At 33.2% G+C, this 18,034-nt stretch overlaps 2 protein-coding genes and 1 long non-coding RNA gene across 6 annotated transcripts; 1 reads left to right on the plus strand and 2 right to left on the minus strand.

Moving 5' to 3' along the window:
* Nucleotides 1–3,758: 3,758 nt before the first annotated feature.
* On the minus strand, nucleotides 3,759–6,819 carry LOC146934179 (GMP synthase (glutamine-hydrolyzing), putative / glutamine amidotransferase). The gene is made up of 6 exons (XM_085706045.1): nucleotides 6,167–6,819; nucleotides 5,696–5,946; nucleotides 5,219–5,594; nucleotides 4,966–5,097; nucleotides 4,702–4,877; nucleotides 3,759–4,139 (listed from the first exon to the last, which is right to left on the minus strand). Exons 1-6 carry the CDS (start codon nucleotides 6,716–6,718, stop codon nucleotides 4,016–4,018), a joined length of 1,611 nt encoding a protein of 536 aa, XP_085562171.1. The 5' UTR covers nucleotides 6,719–6,819; the 3' UTR covers nucleotides 3,759–4,015.
* Nucleotides 6,820–8,969: 2,150 nt separating this feature from the next.
* Nucleotides 8,970–12,710, minus strand: TRM12 (uncharacterized). Of its 4 annotated transcripts, none has more exons than XM_085706049.1 (5): nucleotides 12,618–12,710; nucleotides 11,904–12,125; nucleotides 11,616–11,683; nucleotides 9,938–10,916; nucleotides 8,970–9,783 (listed from the first exon to the last, which is right to left on the minus strand). In XM_085706049.1, exons 2-5 carry the CDS (start codon nucleotides 12,034–12,036, stop codon nucleotides 9,218–9,220), a joined length of 1,746 nt encoding a protein of 581 aa, XP_085562175.1. In that variant the 5' UTR covers nucleotides 12,037–12,125; nucleotides 12,618–12,710; the 3' UTR covers nucleotides 8,970–9,217. The 4 variants fall into 4 exon arrangements, with proteins under 4 accessions (XP_085562175.1, XP_085562173.1, XP_085562174.1 ...); XM_085706047.1 differs by having other exon boundaries at nucleotides 11,616–11,689; XM_085706048.1 differs by lacking the exon at nucleotides 12,618–12,710 and having other exon boundaries at nucleotides 11,904–12,158.
* A 735-nt stretch (nucleotides 12,711–13,445) lies between these two features.
* LOC146934181 (uncharacterized) lies at nucleotides 13,446–17,391 on the plus strand. Its single transcript, XR_015007682.1, has 6 exons — nucleotides 13,446–13,917; nucleotides 14,056–14,185; nucleotides 14,677–14,765; nucleotides 15,615–16,541; nucleotides 16,858–16,974; nucleotides 17,060–17,391. It is a non-coding gene; the product is annotated as an uncharacterized LOC146934181 (long non-coding RNA).
* Nucleotides 17,392–18,034: the final 643 nt, after the last annotated feature.

Genomic DNA, 18,034 nt, shown 5'->3' on the forward strand with positions numbered 1-18,034 from the left:
AAGAATATCAAATTGAATACATTATTGCACGTGGAAAGTGGACAATTTGGTCGTGATAAAACGCTATTCTTCAAATATTTTAAGCTCTAAAAGTCTTTGTCTACCCAAAACAAGCTGAGGTATCATAGCCAACACCTCAGGCCCTTAGATTTTCCTTTCATATGATGGAAATTCAGGGCGAATGGATAGTGGTTCAGTACAAGATAAGGAGGATCAAAGATATCGGTAGCTCATCTGATTTGAATTAAAAGATAAGAGAAGTTGAAGATAACATTGCAAATAATTACTAATATTTATGGTAGAGCTCAAAGTTCACTTACAAAAATTTGCACCAAAATTTTCACCAAAAACGCTAACATGACTCAATTTAAGGTTTGTCTTTTTATCGTTAAATTAAATCTCTAGGTGTCCTTAAATGATGTAATTGAAATTTTAGAGAATTTAGAATTCAAATCAATTCAATTGAATTTTCTTTATTTTTAAATATTTTTATTTGGATTAAGTTATAAAAAAATTCCATCATCAACATTTTTGGACTACTTTTATAAATTTTTGGGTCAAATTTTAATTTCCATCGTTAACTTATTCTACATCATATTCTTTCAAATGTTTCTAACAAAAAAAAAAAACATTCTTTCAAACGCTAGGCCTTGATGCATTCATAAAATGTAATTTGAACAACTATTTTATGAAACAATTTATGGGACAACCAAAATATATAAATAAATGTAGTTATTGGCACAAAAACTAAAGCAATAAAGAGAGAATGAGAACATAATATAAGTATGAAAAATAAAATTGTCACAGAACAGTTGTTCAAATATTATTTTTTTTTTAAAGGTTTTTTTTACCAACTCTTTCTTAAAGGTTAAACAGTAGTTTGAACACCATTCCCTAGTCCTACTCACTTGTAGATGACAGATTGATGTACAAATTTCGCAATAAAATTTCTTTTACTTCCGTAAAAAAAAAAGAGAAATGATATTTGTACAACCATTTTGCAACAACTTTTTGACAATTTTTTTTCTCATACTCACGTTATGTTTTTATTCTCTCTCTTCCTTTTTCTCTCTATATTATTTTTAACCAATAGAAATAGAGGAAAAAGAAGTTGTCATGGAAAGTTGTTATCAATGGTTGTTCATATATCATTGCTCAAAAAAAAAATTGCTTCACACGAGTCAATGATGAGCACAATAAATTAAAAGTTGATTAAACTTGAAATATTGTCATTTTTCTAACTAAAGTCAAAGTCTACCGTGTAGTCTTTATGTATAGGGTGACGATAAAGGTGCATAAAATAGTGCATCTATCTATGTCTAGATGTAGCTTTATGTATAAGATGTCAATGAAATCATTGTTTTCTTATCTAGGCTAACAAAAACTTTTTATGGTTGCTTAAGAATGCGTCAAAGATTTGGATAATAATAAGATTTGCATAATGATTTTCGTAGAAGAAACTTTGATACAAATGACATAGTTTGATTACAACTTCTATGTCTAGATGTATAGCCTTTTTTGTAAACTTGAAATATTGTAGTTTTTTTTAACTAAAGACAAAGTCTACCATGTAGCCTTCATGTATATGGTGGCGATAAAGGTGCTTAGAATAGTGCACATATCTATGTATAGATGTAGCTTTTATGTATAGAGTAGCAACGAAATCATTGTTTTTTTTATCTAGGCTAATCAAATCTTTTTATGGTTGTTTAAGAATGCGTCAAAGATTTGGATAATAATAAGATTTGCATAATAATTTTCATAGAAGAAACTTTGATACAAACGGCATGGATTGATTGCAACTTCTATGTCTAGATGTTAGCCTTTTTTGTAAACTTGAAATATTATCATTTTTCTAACTAAAGTCAAAGTCTACCATGTAACCTTCATGTATAGGGTGGCGATAAATGTGCATAGAACTGTGCACCTATCTATGTCCAGATGTAACCTTTATGTATAGGGTGACAACATAAACATTGTTTTCCTATCTAGGATAACAAAATCTTTTTATGGTTGCTTAAGAATGCATCAAAGATTTGGATATAATAAGATTTGCATAATGATTTCCATAGAAGAAAATTTGATACAAATGACAAGGTTTGATTGTTGATTGTTGGATATCATCAATGGCTAGAAAGGTCACATAACCTTGCATTTTGGCATCCATGTGGGGCATTTTAGTTTTAAAAAAAACCATAGGCAAACCTAGAGTTTTTCTAATGTTTGGGTGCAACATTTCCTTGCATTTGTATATAAGATTTCTTCCTTTCCAAAATCCGCAATGATCATTAGCATTATTTAATAATATTAAATAAAAAAATCACATTAGACTCGGACTAACTCAACTCCTGTTTGTTTTATCCATTCACATAACAAATCGGAGAACTCAGTTAGAGAAAATCAAACTCGACCCATCGAACAAGCGGTTTTATGCGCACTTCAGGTTTCACGTGATCATCATTTCTGTGGACAAATCTAACAGAAAGTTCCTGTCTTTATGTAGAAAGATTTCTCAACGGTAGAAAAAAAAAAAATACAACTTGACAAACAAAAATGATAAAGACATGTCACAAGTCCAGACAGTGGCGGATCTTCTTAGGGGCTGGCAGGTGCCATGGCATCCCCCAGAATTCCCTTATATACTATATTAGGTGTGTTATGTCAATAACAAATCGGTTGTTGCAGTGGTAAGGGGTGCCATAAATTGGTAAAGGGTCGCGGGTTCAACACTTCTTGGTGTTCTTTTTAACATATTTTGTCTTTTATTTTAACATATTGTAGTAAAAAAGCATTTCTGATGGGATTCGAACCCATCATCCCTTGGTACTTTCAAGGGATTTAGGCCACCAGGCTAGTTATTGTTTATGTTAGTTTTTAAAACTGTTTGATATATATTCCACAGAAGTTCGGCACCCCCAACAAATTTACTCAAGATCCGCCACTGAGTCCAGACATATACCTCGTAGACGAGACCCTCTACAATATTTCAAAACATAGAGCCGTAGATCATACAAAGTTAAAGGACATAATAGAAGTTAAAATTCGATGATCAATATGAAAGCAAGTTAAACTAGTATGTGGTCCATTGTAGTCGAGTGCCTAAAAATTGTCCAAAACCAACAACTACTAATGATGATGCCCTTTAAAAATATAAACTCAAGATCCTGGTCATCCTGAGATGGTGATCTAATCCTAAGGAATTTCTGCAAAGTGGTGATGACAGATATAACTTGTACAAATCTTTCCTTTTTCCAACTAAATCCATTCGTTCATAGAGCTATCTACTCAATCATAGACATTTCTGGAACACCTCTAGCAGAGGAAGAAATTGTCAATTTTGAAATAACTTATTGTCAACCTCATTCAGATATCAATTGACAAAACCAAGAGATAACAAATACTATTTGAGAGTTTTGAAGTACAAATATCTATTCTAGTTTTTGCAAAACACTCAAAAGCTCACTCTCTCATATATGTTCTACTTACGAGGGGTTTGACATAATGTAAGTCATCGTTGGAATTTCAAACAATTTTCAAGTGCTGATCTACAGAGAACCAAATATAAGTGGCCCATCCTAGAATAAAACATGCCCCGATATGAATATATGAACGACTTACACACATTTGTTCTTTTCTATCCTGGACTAAAATATAAAATATTATTTTTGATAAAAAAAACAAAAAAATAGACAATTTTGAAATGCCATGTGCGCTTTGTTAGATGCATGCAACATAATTGTCAAGTTACCTTTCGATCATTGAGGAGCAATTGTAGTTTGATTCAATTGATTCGAGAGGGGAAAAAATCACAACAATAACTAGTCCTCTCAATTCTAGTTATTGCAATGTCAAGAATTGTATCAATCCTATTATAAATTCCTGCTTCAATCCCTTCCCTCCAATCCCCCGGCAAGAGGGGAAAACAATAACTCAAACAAGTAAATAGCCAGTACCTTATCGCATATACAACACAATAAAACCCAACAACCATCGAAAAATAAAACTAACTCTGATATTATTCCCACTCAATTGTTGAAGGAGGCTTTGACGTAATATCTTGCACAACACGATTCACACCACGGACACCATTACAGATTTTGCGTGAAACATCATCAAGGAACTTGTGCTCAAAGTAGTACCTGGAATTCAATTCAAATTACAGTTACCGCAAAGTGCTATTAAGATGATAAGCAGCCGTATTTGAAATTTTAAAGGTTAAATGTAAAAAGCCAATTATTAAAATGAACTAGCATCAAAGGTGCAAACATCAATACCCAGAAGCTGATATATTTCCAAGGAGCATAACGACCCTAGTATCTAATTAGGCTCGTGATTGAACTTGATAAAATGATAATGTGGCTTAGAAACACAGTTTACTCTGAAATATTTCATTGTTTTTGTGCAAGTATTTTAGCTGTTAAAAAGAAAAAACTAAGGTATATTTTAGCTTTTAGGACTTGGGCAGATGTACAAGTTCTAATGCTCTCTCACACAAGCTTTTAATGGAAACTGCAACATGTGCTTTCCAAAATAAATTTTGTTCTATCAAATAGTTTGCTAAAGGCACATTTAACCTCCTAATGGTAATTTGGTACCATTTAAAAAAGAAATAAGAAAACAAAATAAAGTTATGCAGAAGTAGCATAGCCAAAAGAGTTATCCAGCATCATAGCCATATGCATACTTCAGTTGAAATCTTACCAGTCTGCTGTCATTCCATCTTGACTCGTCACGGCTCTGAGTGCAACAACATGGGAGTGTGTTCTTTGATCACCTTGAACTCCAACAGATCTTACTGGTAAGAAAACTGCAAAGGCTTGCCATATTACGTCATAAAGGCCAGCATCTTTGATTGACTGAATGAAAATCTCATCAACCTGAGAAAAGAAAAATTGAATCAAAATATTGAAGGTACAAATCAAAATCAATACTGTAGACAAACACAAGCACAAAAGCTCCATGTACCTGTCGGAGAACATCCAAGGCATTTCCTTCAGTCACGTCACCCAGAACTCTAACTGCAAGACCAGGCCCAGGGAAGGGATGACGTTTTAGAAATCCCTCAGGGACATCCATGATCCTCCCTAATTGACGTACCTTTATACAAGGAAATGAAAATAACAAAAAAAATCAATGCATAACATCGCAGACACATAGACAGAAACAAACAATTTAATTCTAAGCACAAGCAAACAATTCAATAGATCAAAAGTAAAACCTCATCCTTGAAAAGTAGTTTAAGTGGCTCAATGAGTTTCAATTTCATATCCTTTGGAAGACCACCGACATTATGATGGCTCTTGATGGTATGGGAATGGGTTTTCCCACTTCCAGGTGGTGGGCATGATTCAATCACATCAGGGTACAAGGTTCCCTGAACCAAGTAAGAAGGTCTGCTTCCAAGTTCCTTTTCTAGCTTTTGAGCAAAAGCATCAAAGATACAGATAAACTCTTTACCAATAATTTTCCTCTTTACTTCAGGATCTGTCACACCTTGAAGCTTTGTAAGAAATTGGTCTGCAGCATCAACACACTCAACTGGTAAATGAAGATCCTTTTTAAAGGTTTCCATCACACGTTCCTGCTCCTTATACCTATAGACACAGCAACAAAATCAACAACAAACAAACAAAAAAAAAACTTTCCGTTTGTAATCCAATATCTTTACAATGAATAAACCGAGACTAGTGGTCACCTGAGCAAGCCATTGTCAACAAAAACACAATGAAGCCTATCCCCAATGGCTTTATGAACTATGGTAGCAGCAACAGTGGAATCAACACCACCAGATAAGGCACAAATGACATGTTCATCAGGCCCCACTGTATTATTAATCACTTTGATTTCTTCCTCCAACACATCCTCCATCTTCCACCCTGCTGAAATCCCACAAACATCAAATAGAAAATGCTTCAGTGTTTCCATTCCCTCCGGCGTATGAGTCACCTTCCCAAAAAAGAACAAATAACAATCAATTTAACTCATACACATCGTAACACTAAATATTTCTTACACTATCAATCAATTATATCGATGGAAACATTTGACTTTAATCTTAGCTACTTCTGAAGTCAATCACATGTTCTATTGTTGACGTGCAAAACTTTCTACTATGACAGTGTATCAAAATCAAAATTAAACAAAGCAGGTAGGTATATTATTATACCTCAGGGTGATACTGAAGACCATAAAATTTGGCAGAGGGGTTCTCTATGGCAGCGACGGCGCCTTGTTGACTTCGTGCCACGACATTGAAACCAGAAGGAAGAGTAACAGCTTCATCACCATGACTCATCCAAACAATCTGATTATGTCCAACTTTCTCAGCAGGAAAAAGAGCAGAGGCGTTTTGGACCTTAATTTCCATCCGGCCATACTCCTGCGTGTTTCCAACGCGAACTTCACCGCCGAGACGGCTAACAAGAAGCTGAAGACCGTAGCAGATACCGAGAACAGGAACTGCATTGGATTGAGCCCATTGAAGAAAGCCGTCGGGGAAGGAAGGGGAATCGGGAGTGTGAACGGAGTGGGGACCACCGGAGAGAATGACGAGGGAGGGGTTGAGTTCAGTGATGGATTGAAGAGAAGAAGTGCCGTTGAGGCAGAGAGAGAAAACGGAGAGGCTTCGGATACGGCGAGTGATGAGGTGAGTGTATTGAGAACCGAAGTCGAGGATGAGAACTAGGTCTGATTTTACTTGTTTTGGATCTATTGCCATGGCTGCGCTGCTTCAAGCTTTCTAGGGTTTATGTTGTTGTTGGCTGCTGCTATACTCTCTTGCTAGTAGAACTAACTCCACTCAGTAGGGTTTATGCAAATGCAGCAGTAGTGAGTGAGAAACACCATAAATAGTCATTTTAAGGTATTTTTTTTCCTTTTCTTTTTTTTTTTCGGTAAAAAATGGATTATTCATTTAAAAATTATCCCATATTTAAGAATTATTCATTTAAAAAGTCAACTATTACAATTTTCAATCCATTTAATACACAACTTTTCATTAAAATCTTACTATTTAAAGTGCTCAAAGAGTGCTCGGGGGCACTCATTAACATTTCCCTTTCTTTTTTTGAGATGGGATTAAGGTATTTTTTCACTGAAGCAATTTTATACGAGATTAATCTTTTACACTCCAATAACGTAACACATAAGAATGATGTCTGAAGTTTGAAGTTTGGTTTTGTATATATTATGCAATATATTTTATAACTTTTTTTTATCAAGAAGAAATGATAAAACAAAACCAAACTATAATCTCAGGCGAGCAACTCCAATAACATCGTCCAGAATGGAATGATATAGTTGAAGACGGCAAAAAATCCAAGACTTTAGAGCGTTTATAGAAGAAGCATCATGTTTAGCAAGTTAATCCGCACACTCGTTGCCTTGATAGAGGGTATGATGAAAATCAACAATCAAATATCGATGTTGTAGTTGGATAATTTGACCAATCATAGGAACATGAGGTTGGACATCTTACATGATTAAATCAAGAGTCGTCATATAATCTGATTCAAGAATAATGTTCTTGTGGTCTGCATCATACGCAATATGAAGACCATGAAAAATGACATACAATTCGGCCACCAAACAAAAAGTAATACCACAAAAACCAGAAAAACACAACAACTAATCGTCATTATTGTTTCTAATAATAGGACCTTCAAAATATCTTGATAAATGTAAAATAAGTGTTACAATCTTCTTTGCCTAAGATTCAGACGTCGTCACCCTCATCCTAAATTTTATATCTTTTAAAAAAAAAATCATAAATCTTATTCTTTTCTTGTAAGAAAATTGATTGGATATATGTTACTGTCCACAAATTAAAATCATTTTTTTCAACCACAAAAATTAAATCCATATTTCAAAGAGTAACAAATAATGTCTACAAATTAAAATCATTTTTTTAACCACAAAAATTAAATCCATATTTCAAAGAATAACAAATAAATGTGGATACCTCATATATAAATCGAATTTTAAATATTAGTTCCCTACGCAGTGATTTGTTTGTGAGAGTTCAGTACGTAAATCTCCCAGTTGTTGTTTTTTTCTTTTCCATATTTTTGTGTGACTAGTACTTTTTTTTAACAACAAAACTGTAAATTTAATCTAGCATTTGCAAATTTGTAACAGCTGAACGTCAACCCGCCGCTCGTAAGCCACCAAAGGTATGAATTGTGCCTCCAATACATGCCATATTGACAAGGTATGACTCATGTCTAATGTCTTGAAATAAATTTATAATAGGAAGTTGTTTTTATAATTCAATGACTGTCTTGAAATAAATTTATAATAGGAAGTTGTTTTTATAATTCAATGACTTATATGTGCCCAGTGCCCTGACTTATACGCCACCCCTTAAATCTTTAATTATTTTTAAATTTTTCAATGACTTTTCTTTTTGTCAAGTTTCAATGACTTTTTCTTTTAAAAAAATTCAATGACTTTTGAAGAGGGGCAAAATAGAAAATTCAAAAGGCACGTGAGAAGTATAAGGGTGACGTGTTGAGGAGAGAATTTCAGTTGAGCAGCATTTTAAAAAAATGGAAGAAAAAAATGATATGAGGTAGAAAAAAAATGCTATAATTAAGTTCATGTGAAAATGTCTGTTATTAAACAAATTATATACATTGCAATCCATCATATGATATAAAATAGTGATTTCACATTGGTTTTCTAAAATGTACTATGTAATTATATTTTCTTTATAAGACTCTTTTAGCCTTCTCATATCTATTAAAAAAAATCGAAAGTGAAATTAATGTGTTTAAGTTATGTGTGATACTAAATTAGTCTTCGTGTATATTTGATTTTTCATATCCAAGTTATTGATTAATGTTCTAAAAATAATAAATGCGTTTAAAAATTTGCAAAATAACTAATATGTAGAGATGAATGTTCTAAAAATATCTTTCGATTGGAGAAAGAGGGAACACCATATGCATCACTCTCAATAATAGAATATGTTTAATGTGTGAAATGAACATATTTTTATTTTAAATAATTTGTAAAATGAACAATTGTTTCTATGTGACTGTGAGATGAGTATCAAATAATGTAGCTAGAAATAAAACAAGACATTCTATTTCTATCTTCCATGGAACCTAAGACAAATGACTTAATGGCCATGCGGTCTCCACCACCATGAGCAACTACCCACGGTGATCAAATTTATGATTTAGACATGTAAGTTCATTGCAATGTTGTATCACTTCTATGATATAGTCATCTCAGACACGATTTCCAAAACCAGTGTTTCCAAAACATTTTTCTCCACCTCCATTGCAATTTCTTCTGCATCAACATGGATATTCATCCATGATTCACGTCTGGCCAAGTCCCTTTCAACAAGCTGTTGTAATGTTATTGGTGATGGATGAGGGAAAAAGTGAAGTTTAACAAGTTCATTAATCTGTCTATCCAAAACTTTCCTCACAACACATGCTTGGAAGTTTGGATTTCTTGATGAAAAATAGGGTGAAAAATCACTATTCTGGTATAACTCCATGAAACATTCGATGATATACTCATGCAAGATGGTACTGTCAAAAAGTTGGTCAGTCAATCCATTCACTTCATCAAAAGTGGATGAAGAATCCATCAATAAGTTCGATAAATGGCTCTTCATAGGCTCATCGCATTTCAAGCTGAAAGTCTGCAGAACTTCAGTTATGATATCCTTTGACTTGTTCATTGGATCCAAAGAGGATGTTATAAGGTCTTCAAGATGGTTCTCTTCAAATCTATCATAATCAACTTGTACTAGTGACCCATCTGTTTCTGCAAGAAAACGTATAATTTATCTCGTGTATTGTAACAGCCTTTCAGACCATACTAAAGAATTGATCAATACATAGATGATAAATGAGGCATATATTTATGAATGTTTATGATCAGAGAAAGTTGAAAAAACTAGTTATATAACGAGGCATACCTCTAGGAATATCATAATGTGCATGCAAATTGTCGGCAGAAAGACTCTTATTGACACTAATATCTGCAGCACCAAAAACTTGCAACTCATTACTAAAAGTGGCCACATGCAAATCTTTGATTTTTTGAGCTGAAGAACTACTATAAGAGCAACTTTCCCCATCTCTATGAAGTGCTTTGAGGACCATCTGCTGCTTTTTATGAGATAAAACTTTCACACCTTGGTCCTTCACGGTCAATTTATTTTGCTCAGAAGCAACTTCTTCTTGTCTCATAGTTGACTCAGAATCCTTCAACTTGAAAAACTTCAAACTTTTTTCACTACTAACATGGACATTAATTGGGGAATTTCTTTCAGAAGTGTCCAACTTTTTTACATTTTTACCATCTTCCAAGTCCTGCGAACTGCTGGGAAATTTTCTTGGCGCCGAATCAGTTGTCCCGCACTGCTGTTCTTTTCTCCTTACTCTCATGACATGTCTTAACTTTCTCTTTATTTCACCAAATGTAAAATTTGAAGGCTTAATATTTTGAGCATTGCCAGAGCTAGTGTCAGCAAAGTGTTGTGCATTATTTGTATCAGGCTTCGAAACTACTATTTTTTTAGAGGACTGAGACTCACAATTTGAACTCGAATTAAACCTATCAAAACTACTACTGTTTTGAGCTTTATTCAATCTTATTACTCCATTTTGTTCTGCTTTCACTTGAGTTTTCTGTATGTCATGAATCTGTTTTACCAACAGAGAGTTAGGATCTTGCAGAAGTTTTGTGAAAAGTTCCTTGTTCGAATATAAAACCTGTACAGCATCCAAAAATTGATTAGGCTGACAATCTGCACCATCTTTGCCTTGAGAGTTTTTGTTGAAAAATCTCTGATTAACAATCATTTTTGTTACTTCATTTTCCAAATCTGCTATCCGATCATTCTCCACACGTACACTCTTACAACTATAACCTCTTCTTCTTCTGGAGCATACCTGCAGTCAAAATTCTTCCATCAATGCTATGCTACTAAATCATTCATGTAATGGGGTGAGGGGAGTGGATGCAACACCATTTTTGCTGCATCTTGCCAACTATACATGACATTTTAAAAACTTACGTCACATACTTCTAGTTTATGTGCATGAATTATTTCTCATGAAACTAGTTGATACCGAAGGTTTAAAATATCGGTCATAGTAACTGTTGTGGTCAAATGAGCCCGATGCGGCCTCAATCGTGGTCGTGTTGCGGTTATGACAACATAAAACTCGACATGACGTGGACCAAACCGTGGTCGCAGACCTTGATCACTAGATCCTCAAAGCAAGGCAATACTATTGTATTATGGTTAATGGCTTACTTAGTGTTAATATTTGTAATACTACTGCAGTAACTTAGAAAGGCAAATAAATACAATTTCCTTCAAAGTCTTTCCCCTTTCTAGATATTTATTAACAGAAAGACAAAATGTACTAACAACTCGAATGGCACTATTTCTAAGTTCTTACAAATTCTCATTGTAAAGTAACTTCGAAAAATATTACCAAAACCACTAGTCCGAGGCTTTAAAAAGGGTTTAAACATCATACATGCTTGTGATTTCAGGAATTAGACTCTTAACAGCATGAGTTCCTTTTACAATAGCTGCTACAAAAATATATGTATGTTTGATGAGAATATTCAAAACTTACATCAACATCAGGGTACTTTTCATCAACTGTGCTAAGCACATCTGAACCAATTCTGGATTTCCCATTTCCTGCAGCTTGGAAAAAATCACCAGTTCCAAATTTAAGATGAGTATAATATAATTGAATCCCAGAAAATCAAAATTTGATTCAATACGTAACAGTTTCAAATGATATTTATGGTTACTGGTATACATTTTAGACTTTCAGTGCATACAATGGTCAATGTGTATCTAAGAAAATCATTAATTCTATTACAATCCTTTTAAGCTAAAAAAGAAGAACTCTTACCACTGGTGTGTTTATCCAACTGCCTACTATTGGAAACCGATCTTCCATCCGAATGAGCCTCACGAAGATTAAAGATTCCAAACATTCGCCATTCACATTTTTGGTTAACCAGAGGAGGAGATCTTCTGTCCATGATTGAAGAAAACTATTTTTTAGGATGTTTTAGTTTTAGCCAATATTAAGAACCATGCCACAATCCCACAATGGGAAAATCAGAAAAATCTGTGCAAGCAAGCACAAAAGTGAGAAAAGGTTAATAAATCATTATCATAAATGAGAAATAAAGAATCACGTTCAGCTTCACAATGTCATCCACACAATATGATTGTGAAATATATGAGGATATAAAGTACTAGCATAGTAGTACTAGTTGACAATCAACTTCATACCCCACGTAAAAGTTTCCCCGTTGACCCATGAAAAGGTTAAAAAAAAAGAATCACACGTGAAAAGATCATAACCAATTAAAGAGTTTGATTTTATAATAAATAGAATGATTTTGATTATGATCACATCTTCTAAAATCAATGACAGAGTGGCCCTGATGTCGCGAAACACTGAGATTAAGTGAAAGATAAATCAAAGAATGGAAATGAATCCGCCTTGTTGCGAACATGTTACTTTGTGCATTGTTAATTCCTTTAAATTTCTATAGGGATTGTAATTGTAATGACAAATTAATTGTATGTTAGTGTGTTGATAGAGTGAGAGTACCTGGATTGATTCTATAACCCCAATTGTAGCAATTAAAAAAAGTGCATGAATTGATGATGCAGAATTGAAGTGGTTAGTGTGAGTGTAAATAAATAAATAATCACTGGGATTTGGATTGGGACAGTTAACAACGTGACAAAGACAGGTAAATTGTAAATTATATAAACAATAATACCGAGTTGTTGAGAAAGCTGGCTTTGAACTGAAGCCAACGTACACGAGCTTCCTTTGCTTTCTCTTAACTCTACAACTACAACCACTTCCTTGTTATTAAATCAAACTGTCACATACGAAACAATGTCGTTTTGAGGGAATCTTAAATCGTTGAAACCTGTTGTCGAGCAAGTACGTAATAATTTGGTAACACGTAGGGTGTTCAAATTCAAATCAATCTAACGTAATAATTTGAATGCCTTTGCATGTTGTAGTACACATTTAACCATAACTAACGTGAATTTTTTAATTTTTATGGATGTTTAGCGCAATACGTACAAATATATTCTCACCTGAATTTTAATTGGTACATAGATATCATGTAAATGTACATAGTAAACATCATTCTATATATAAAAGTTAACCCATGCCAACATTTTAGCCCTAATTAAACCTAAGCCCTAATGAATAAAATTCCTGTTTTACCCTAACCAAAACTTTAATTATGAAAACAAAAAGAAAAAGAGTATAATTAATTAACAGATAAACTTCAAAATCATATTACTAGCATATGAAAATTAGGTCTGTTTTGTTGCCCACACTTTATGCGATAAACATAAGAAGAAAAAAAGCAAGAATATTGCTTGCGGCTGTTTTGTTGCTTAATCTGTTTTGTTGCTCACACTTTAAACGATAAACATAAGAAGAAAAAAAAAGAAGACAATATTGCTTACGACTGTTTTGTTGCTTAATTTCTCTGCTTCTATTATCTCTTTTTTCTCCTATTCTTCCTTGAAAACAATCACTCTGCCTAACCCTCCATTTCATCTCCGCCGCAGCCGTATCACCACCATCACTAACTCTGGCCTTCTCTTCTCTCCTCCTTCATTACAATCTAAATCTTCATTGTCGGTGACCACGAACGGCGATGATCCACTCTTCTCATTCTCACTACCAGCCTCCTCTTCTTCTTCTCTCTCTCTCTCTCTCTCTCTCTCTCTCTCTCTCTCTCTCTCTCTCTCTCTCTCAAAACCGATTCAGTGAGCGATTGTCCCTTTGTTGATGAGTTTCAGGAAAAGATTGATGGTGTTTGTGGTAGCGAGAGTGGATTGCGGTGGAGTTAACTAGAGGAGATCAATTTTTACAGGTTTTTTCGATTTCCATATTTCCTTATGCTTCAATCATTTGCTCTTTTTTTCTTCGTTTCATTATTTTAGTGGGTTGATTCATTCTAGAAAATTTGATTTATCATTATTGATTTGTTCTGAAATGAATTTGCCAACAGTTAGCTATGAATGTCGGTGATTGTTAATCGAATTTATGGAACTGTGAATTGGATGGATTGAAGACTGTAGCAGAAGATGACTAAAAAGATTACAGATGTAGGGTTTGTTGGTTCCTCAAAGGATTTTCATGTAAGGATTTAATGTTAACCCTTTTTATCTTCTTATTTATGTAAATAATTTATCTGAATTTGTTTATGGTTTCTCCGGTTTATGATTTGGTTCCTGTAATTTTTTTTAATTGTATTATTTCATCTTATATTTGGAAGTGAATTGAGATTTTAAATAGTAGTTCTACTAATTTTATATTTCAGGATTGGTTCTCTTGGTGGTTTTAACGAACACATTTGGAAGTTAATTTCTATTTGGCCATTGTTCTTGATCAGATTCTCAATGTTGAGCGCTCTAAGTGCATCACTATTATCATTTTTCTAAAAAAAATTTCTTTCTATTCTTTAATTTTTAGCTTATTCATTATGCTTTCAATTTCTGTAATGTGATTGTGTGCTATTGATTTACTCTATTTTATAATTTTACCATTCAATATTGGATATTCATAATATAGTTTGAATATTGGTTTGTAAGCATAAGAGGTTTTCTCACCGCGACATTTTCAATTGTAGGGCATTGGAGTTTTTATGCATTTTGTAATTAATTCTTCATTCTGTATAAGCTCACATTATGAATACGACTACTAAACATCTATCTATAGGTAAATGTGATCTTTACTGTGTCATGACTTTATAGTACTGTTGTTAGTTTTGACAATTTGTAGGTTGTGACAGTTTTTGTAGCCATCATGAGGTCAAATTTTTTGAAGAATATCATAAATTCAATTTTGAGAATATTATTTTGTAGTTTTTGTGGCTTGGCTATTTTCTATATATTTTCAGCATATAACTATTGGCAGTAGGAGGTTAAGGTTCTTTGCACATGAACTTCTAATATGTTCAAGTTTAGTTACCTTTCCTTTTGTGTACCCTTAAAAAGCTTCAAGGACTTATACCATATATTGGTGTGAGTTACAAAATACATTTTCTTTTGAACATGTTGGACATTTTTATTCTATTTCTTATGAATATTAAAGACTGCAAATCAAGAGTCCCACTCCTCTTTAGTAGAAAACTAAAGAATTGGAGAATTTTTCTGGTGTGAGCACCTGCACTTTTTTCATTTAAGACAGCTACTTCTTTGTCATGTTTTACTGACTTGCTGTTACATATTTCTTAGGCCATTTTTTCGCTTTCAGTATGGTTTTGTTGCCGATTCAACTTTCATTTTTCTGTTGTAACAGAATAGAATTTCCGTGCCTGTTTCTGTCTGATGTAGCTAGAGTTTTTTTGTTAGTAAGACTTTTGGTATGTGTATTGGTGGATAAATATTTGGTATGTGTATTCTTTTTAGTAATATCATGATCAAAGCTCATATAGTTCAATGAAAAATAAATAATACTGATACATCATTAACAAGAAAGATTTTGACCGTTTTAGTGGAATCGTCGTAGAGAATTCGAGGTAATTTATATGCTAATGCAATCTATATTTTGGATTTTCATATTCAGATGTTTACCCTTAACTATTCGGAGTTGGTTCAAGGTAATTTTCTGCATAATCGGAGAGTTCAAGGTAATTTTCTTCATAATTTGGAGCTGGATTTTGGCATGTGGAGTGGACTAATGTTGTGCAGCAGAGTTGTTTCAGATTATAGCTGCTACATAGCAGTGTTTCTTCCACCCCCTGCATTCTGTTTTGTGTCATCGTGTTCCAGCTGCAACATATCCTTTTTTTTTTCTGCTCTTAACTTTGGTATGCAATTGTTTTAGCTCTGTTTAAAAAAATTTATTGCCTGTTTTAGCTGGCTGTTTGTAATGGTCTCCTGCTGGTTTATCAATATAGATGGTTGTGATTTAGCTCTTTAGTGTTATTGGGTTTGGTATGTTTTCTGAGGGGTGGTTTCTGATGTTCTTGAAACAAATAAGGTTTTCACTTCGAATTTTTTAGCGCACACGGTAATGTTACTAGCCATAAATTACACATCTATTTAGCTTCATATGATTTGGACCATTGTCTGAGTCTATAATTTATGGTGGTGTTTGAATTAAATTGGGGTACAATTCAAAATTTAGTACCAAGTTGTATAGAATTGATTATGCATAATGTGAAGGGGGTGGTTTTTATAATTCATGTGATAGAATAGTTTGGTTAGCTGCATAATAGGAATGCGACCGCTTAATCTATTGACAGTGTCTTTATATTAGTGTTATGAAATTTTATTTCAAAGTTTCTGCTTGATAATTTATTTATCATTTTTATGGAGAAATCATTTTCATATTGTGTTGGCTCCATATGGATCAAAAGTATTTACACATACCATAGATGTTCTAACTTTTGGTTTTCATTTTACGTTTTGGGCTGATATAAACACTGTATGTTTTGCTGATGAAACTGGCCATTTTATTTACTCTGGAAGTGATGATAGTTTCTGCAAGGTATGTTCTACAATAAGATGGCTTCTTCTGTTATGTTGTTATTACTTTCTTTTTCCTTCCTTTTGAGTATCCCAACTTTTGATTTCATATAGAAGTAATGAACACCTTTTACACAGGAATTCAATCTCATACTTATATCGTCCAGGTTAAATAAGTATTGAACTTGAGAGTAGTTATTTGTTGAGCTAAATTTCAAAGCTCTTAGCTTTGATTATCATCACTTATTGCAGAAAGTTTATATTATAGTTAGAGTTGTTTTGTTCTTTCCCTCTTGACTTTAGGTTAAGGACATATCCTAATGTACAAATTTGTTTAGAACTGGGACCGGCGTTGCTTAAATGCTAAAAACAAGCCAGCAGGGTTTTGATGGCACATCTTGAGAGCATTACATTTATTGATACCCGTGGAGATGGACGCTATTTCATTTCAAACGGTAAAATGGTATTTATAGGTGAATTTTTTTAATTATGTAATAGGTGATTTAAAATGGTATTTATAGGTGAATTTTTTTTCTTCAGATCTGACAAGTGGCTGATTTTTTGAAGTATACTGATTTTGGTGGACTTGAAGTGAAGGTTCTATGATTGGCATGCAATATCTTTTTTGTTATTTGATATCTATAGATTTTCTTTAGAATATTTGCAGCTGTTTTGGTTCGTTTTGATCTCTGGTGTGTGGGATGTGATATTATTTTCTTGAGTCTTCTTGAAGATGTTGTCTTAGTACACGAAGTGTTATTTAGGTGGCCTTTGTTCAGCTCATTTCATTAAGTAGTGTGATACAATCTTTTTCATTTAGTAGTGTAATACAATCTTTTTCACTCAAAAATTATAGTTAAATTTCACAATTTCAAATCTCAGATTCTGAGACAATTATTGCAAGCTTAATCCTTTGTGAATTGTTTTAAACTTTTGTTTATATGTAGATGAGAATGCAAGCACAACTTAAAACTCAGAACACATTTGCAAGATCCAAGTTGAGCTAGGCTTACGAATCCCTTCAATTAACCAGGATTTGTATGTTTATCATATAAATAAATTTTCAAATGGCAAAAAGTATCATACTTCAACTACACCACTGTTATCTCTTAAATACCTTTTGACAAAAGAATTTTTTCGAGTTTTAAGGGAGAGAAGTAATTAGACGATCAACTACTTGATGTGAATTTCCATTTTCAATTTATATATGATCCGTGCGGCATCTACCTACCACAATCTGTATTCTCTCACGGCCAATTATATGTCGCAGTTTCCAGGGTAACATCAAAGAAACATTTGAAAATACTCATAACTGATGAAAATGGTGATTGCATTGATAACACAACCAATATCGTATACAAGAAAGTATTTCAGAATGTATGAACTTCTACATACTATATAAGAATCATTTAGCTTATTTTGTAATTCACTTTATCTAACATTTTCATTAATTGTATTTTCATATTATGCTTAATTTTAATTGTTACTGTATAAGACTATTTATCAACGAGAAAT

The sequence above is a fragment of the Medicago sativa genome, chromosome 4 (genome assembly GCF_051527215.1).
Source record: "Medicago sativa cultivar Bolivia chromosome 4, Bolivia_mono, whole genome shotgun sequence".
Classification (NCBI taxonomy): domain Eukaryota; kingdom Viridiplantae; phylum Streptophyta; class Magnoliopsida; order Fabales; family Fabaceae; genus Medicago; species Medicago sativa.

Bases quoted from the DNA above. Each gene is read 5' to 3' on its own strand.
- LOC146934179 (XM_085706045.1), bottom strand. From the start codon at position 6,718: ATGGCAATAGATCCAAAACAAGTAAAATCAGACCTAGTTCTCATCCTC. The intron at 5,947-6,166 runs GTATAATAATAT...TTTTTTGGGAAG, and splicing joins GTCTTCAGTATCACCCTGAG to GTGACTCATACGCCGGAGGG. The intron at 5,098-5,218 runs GTTTTACTTTTG...CCTTGTATAAAG, and splicing joins AACTACTTTTCAAGGATGAG to GTACGTCAATTAGGGAGGAT.
- TRM12 (XM_085706047.1), bottom strand. From the start codon at position 12,036: ATGGACAGAAGATCTCCTCCTCTGGTTAACCAAAAATGTGAATGGCGA. The intron at 11,690-11,903 runs GTAAGAGTTCTT...ATTTTTTCCAAG, and splicing joins GTTGGATAAACACACCAGTG to CTGCAGGAAATGGGAAATCC. The intron at 9,784-9,937 runs GTATGCCTCGTT...GTTTTCTTGCAG, and splicing joins ACATTATGATATTCCTAGAG to AAACAGATGGGTCACTAGTA.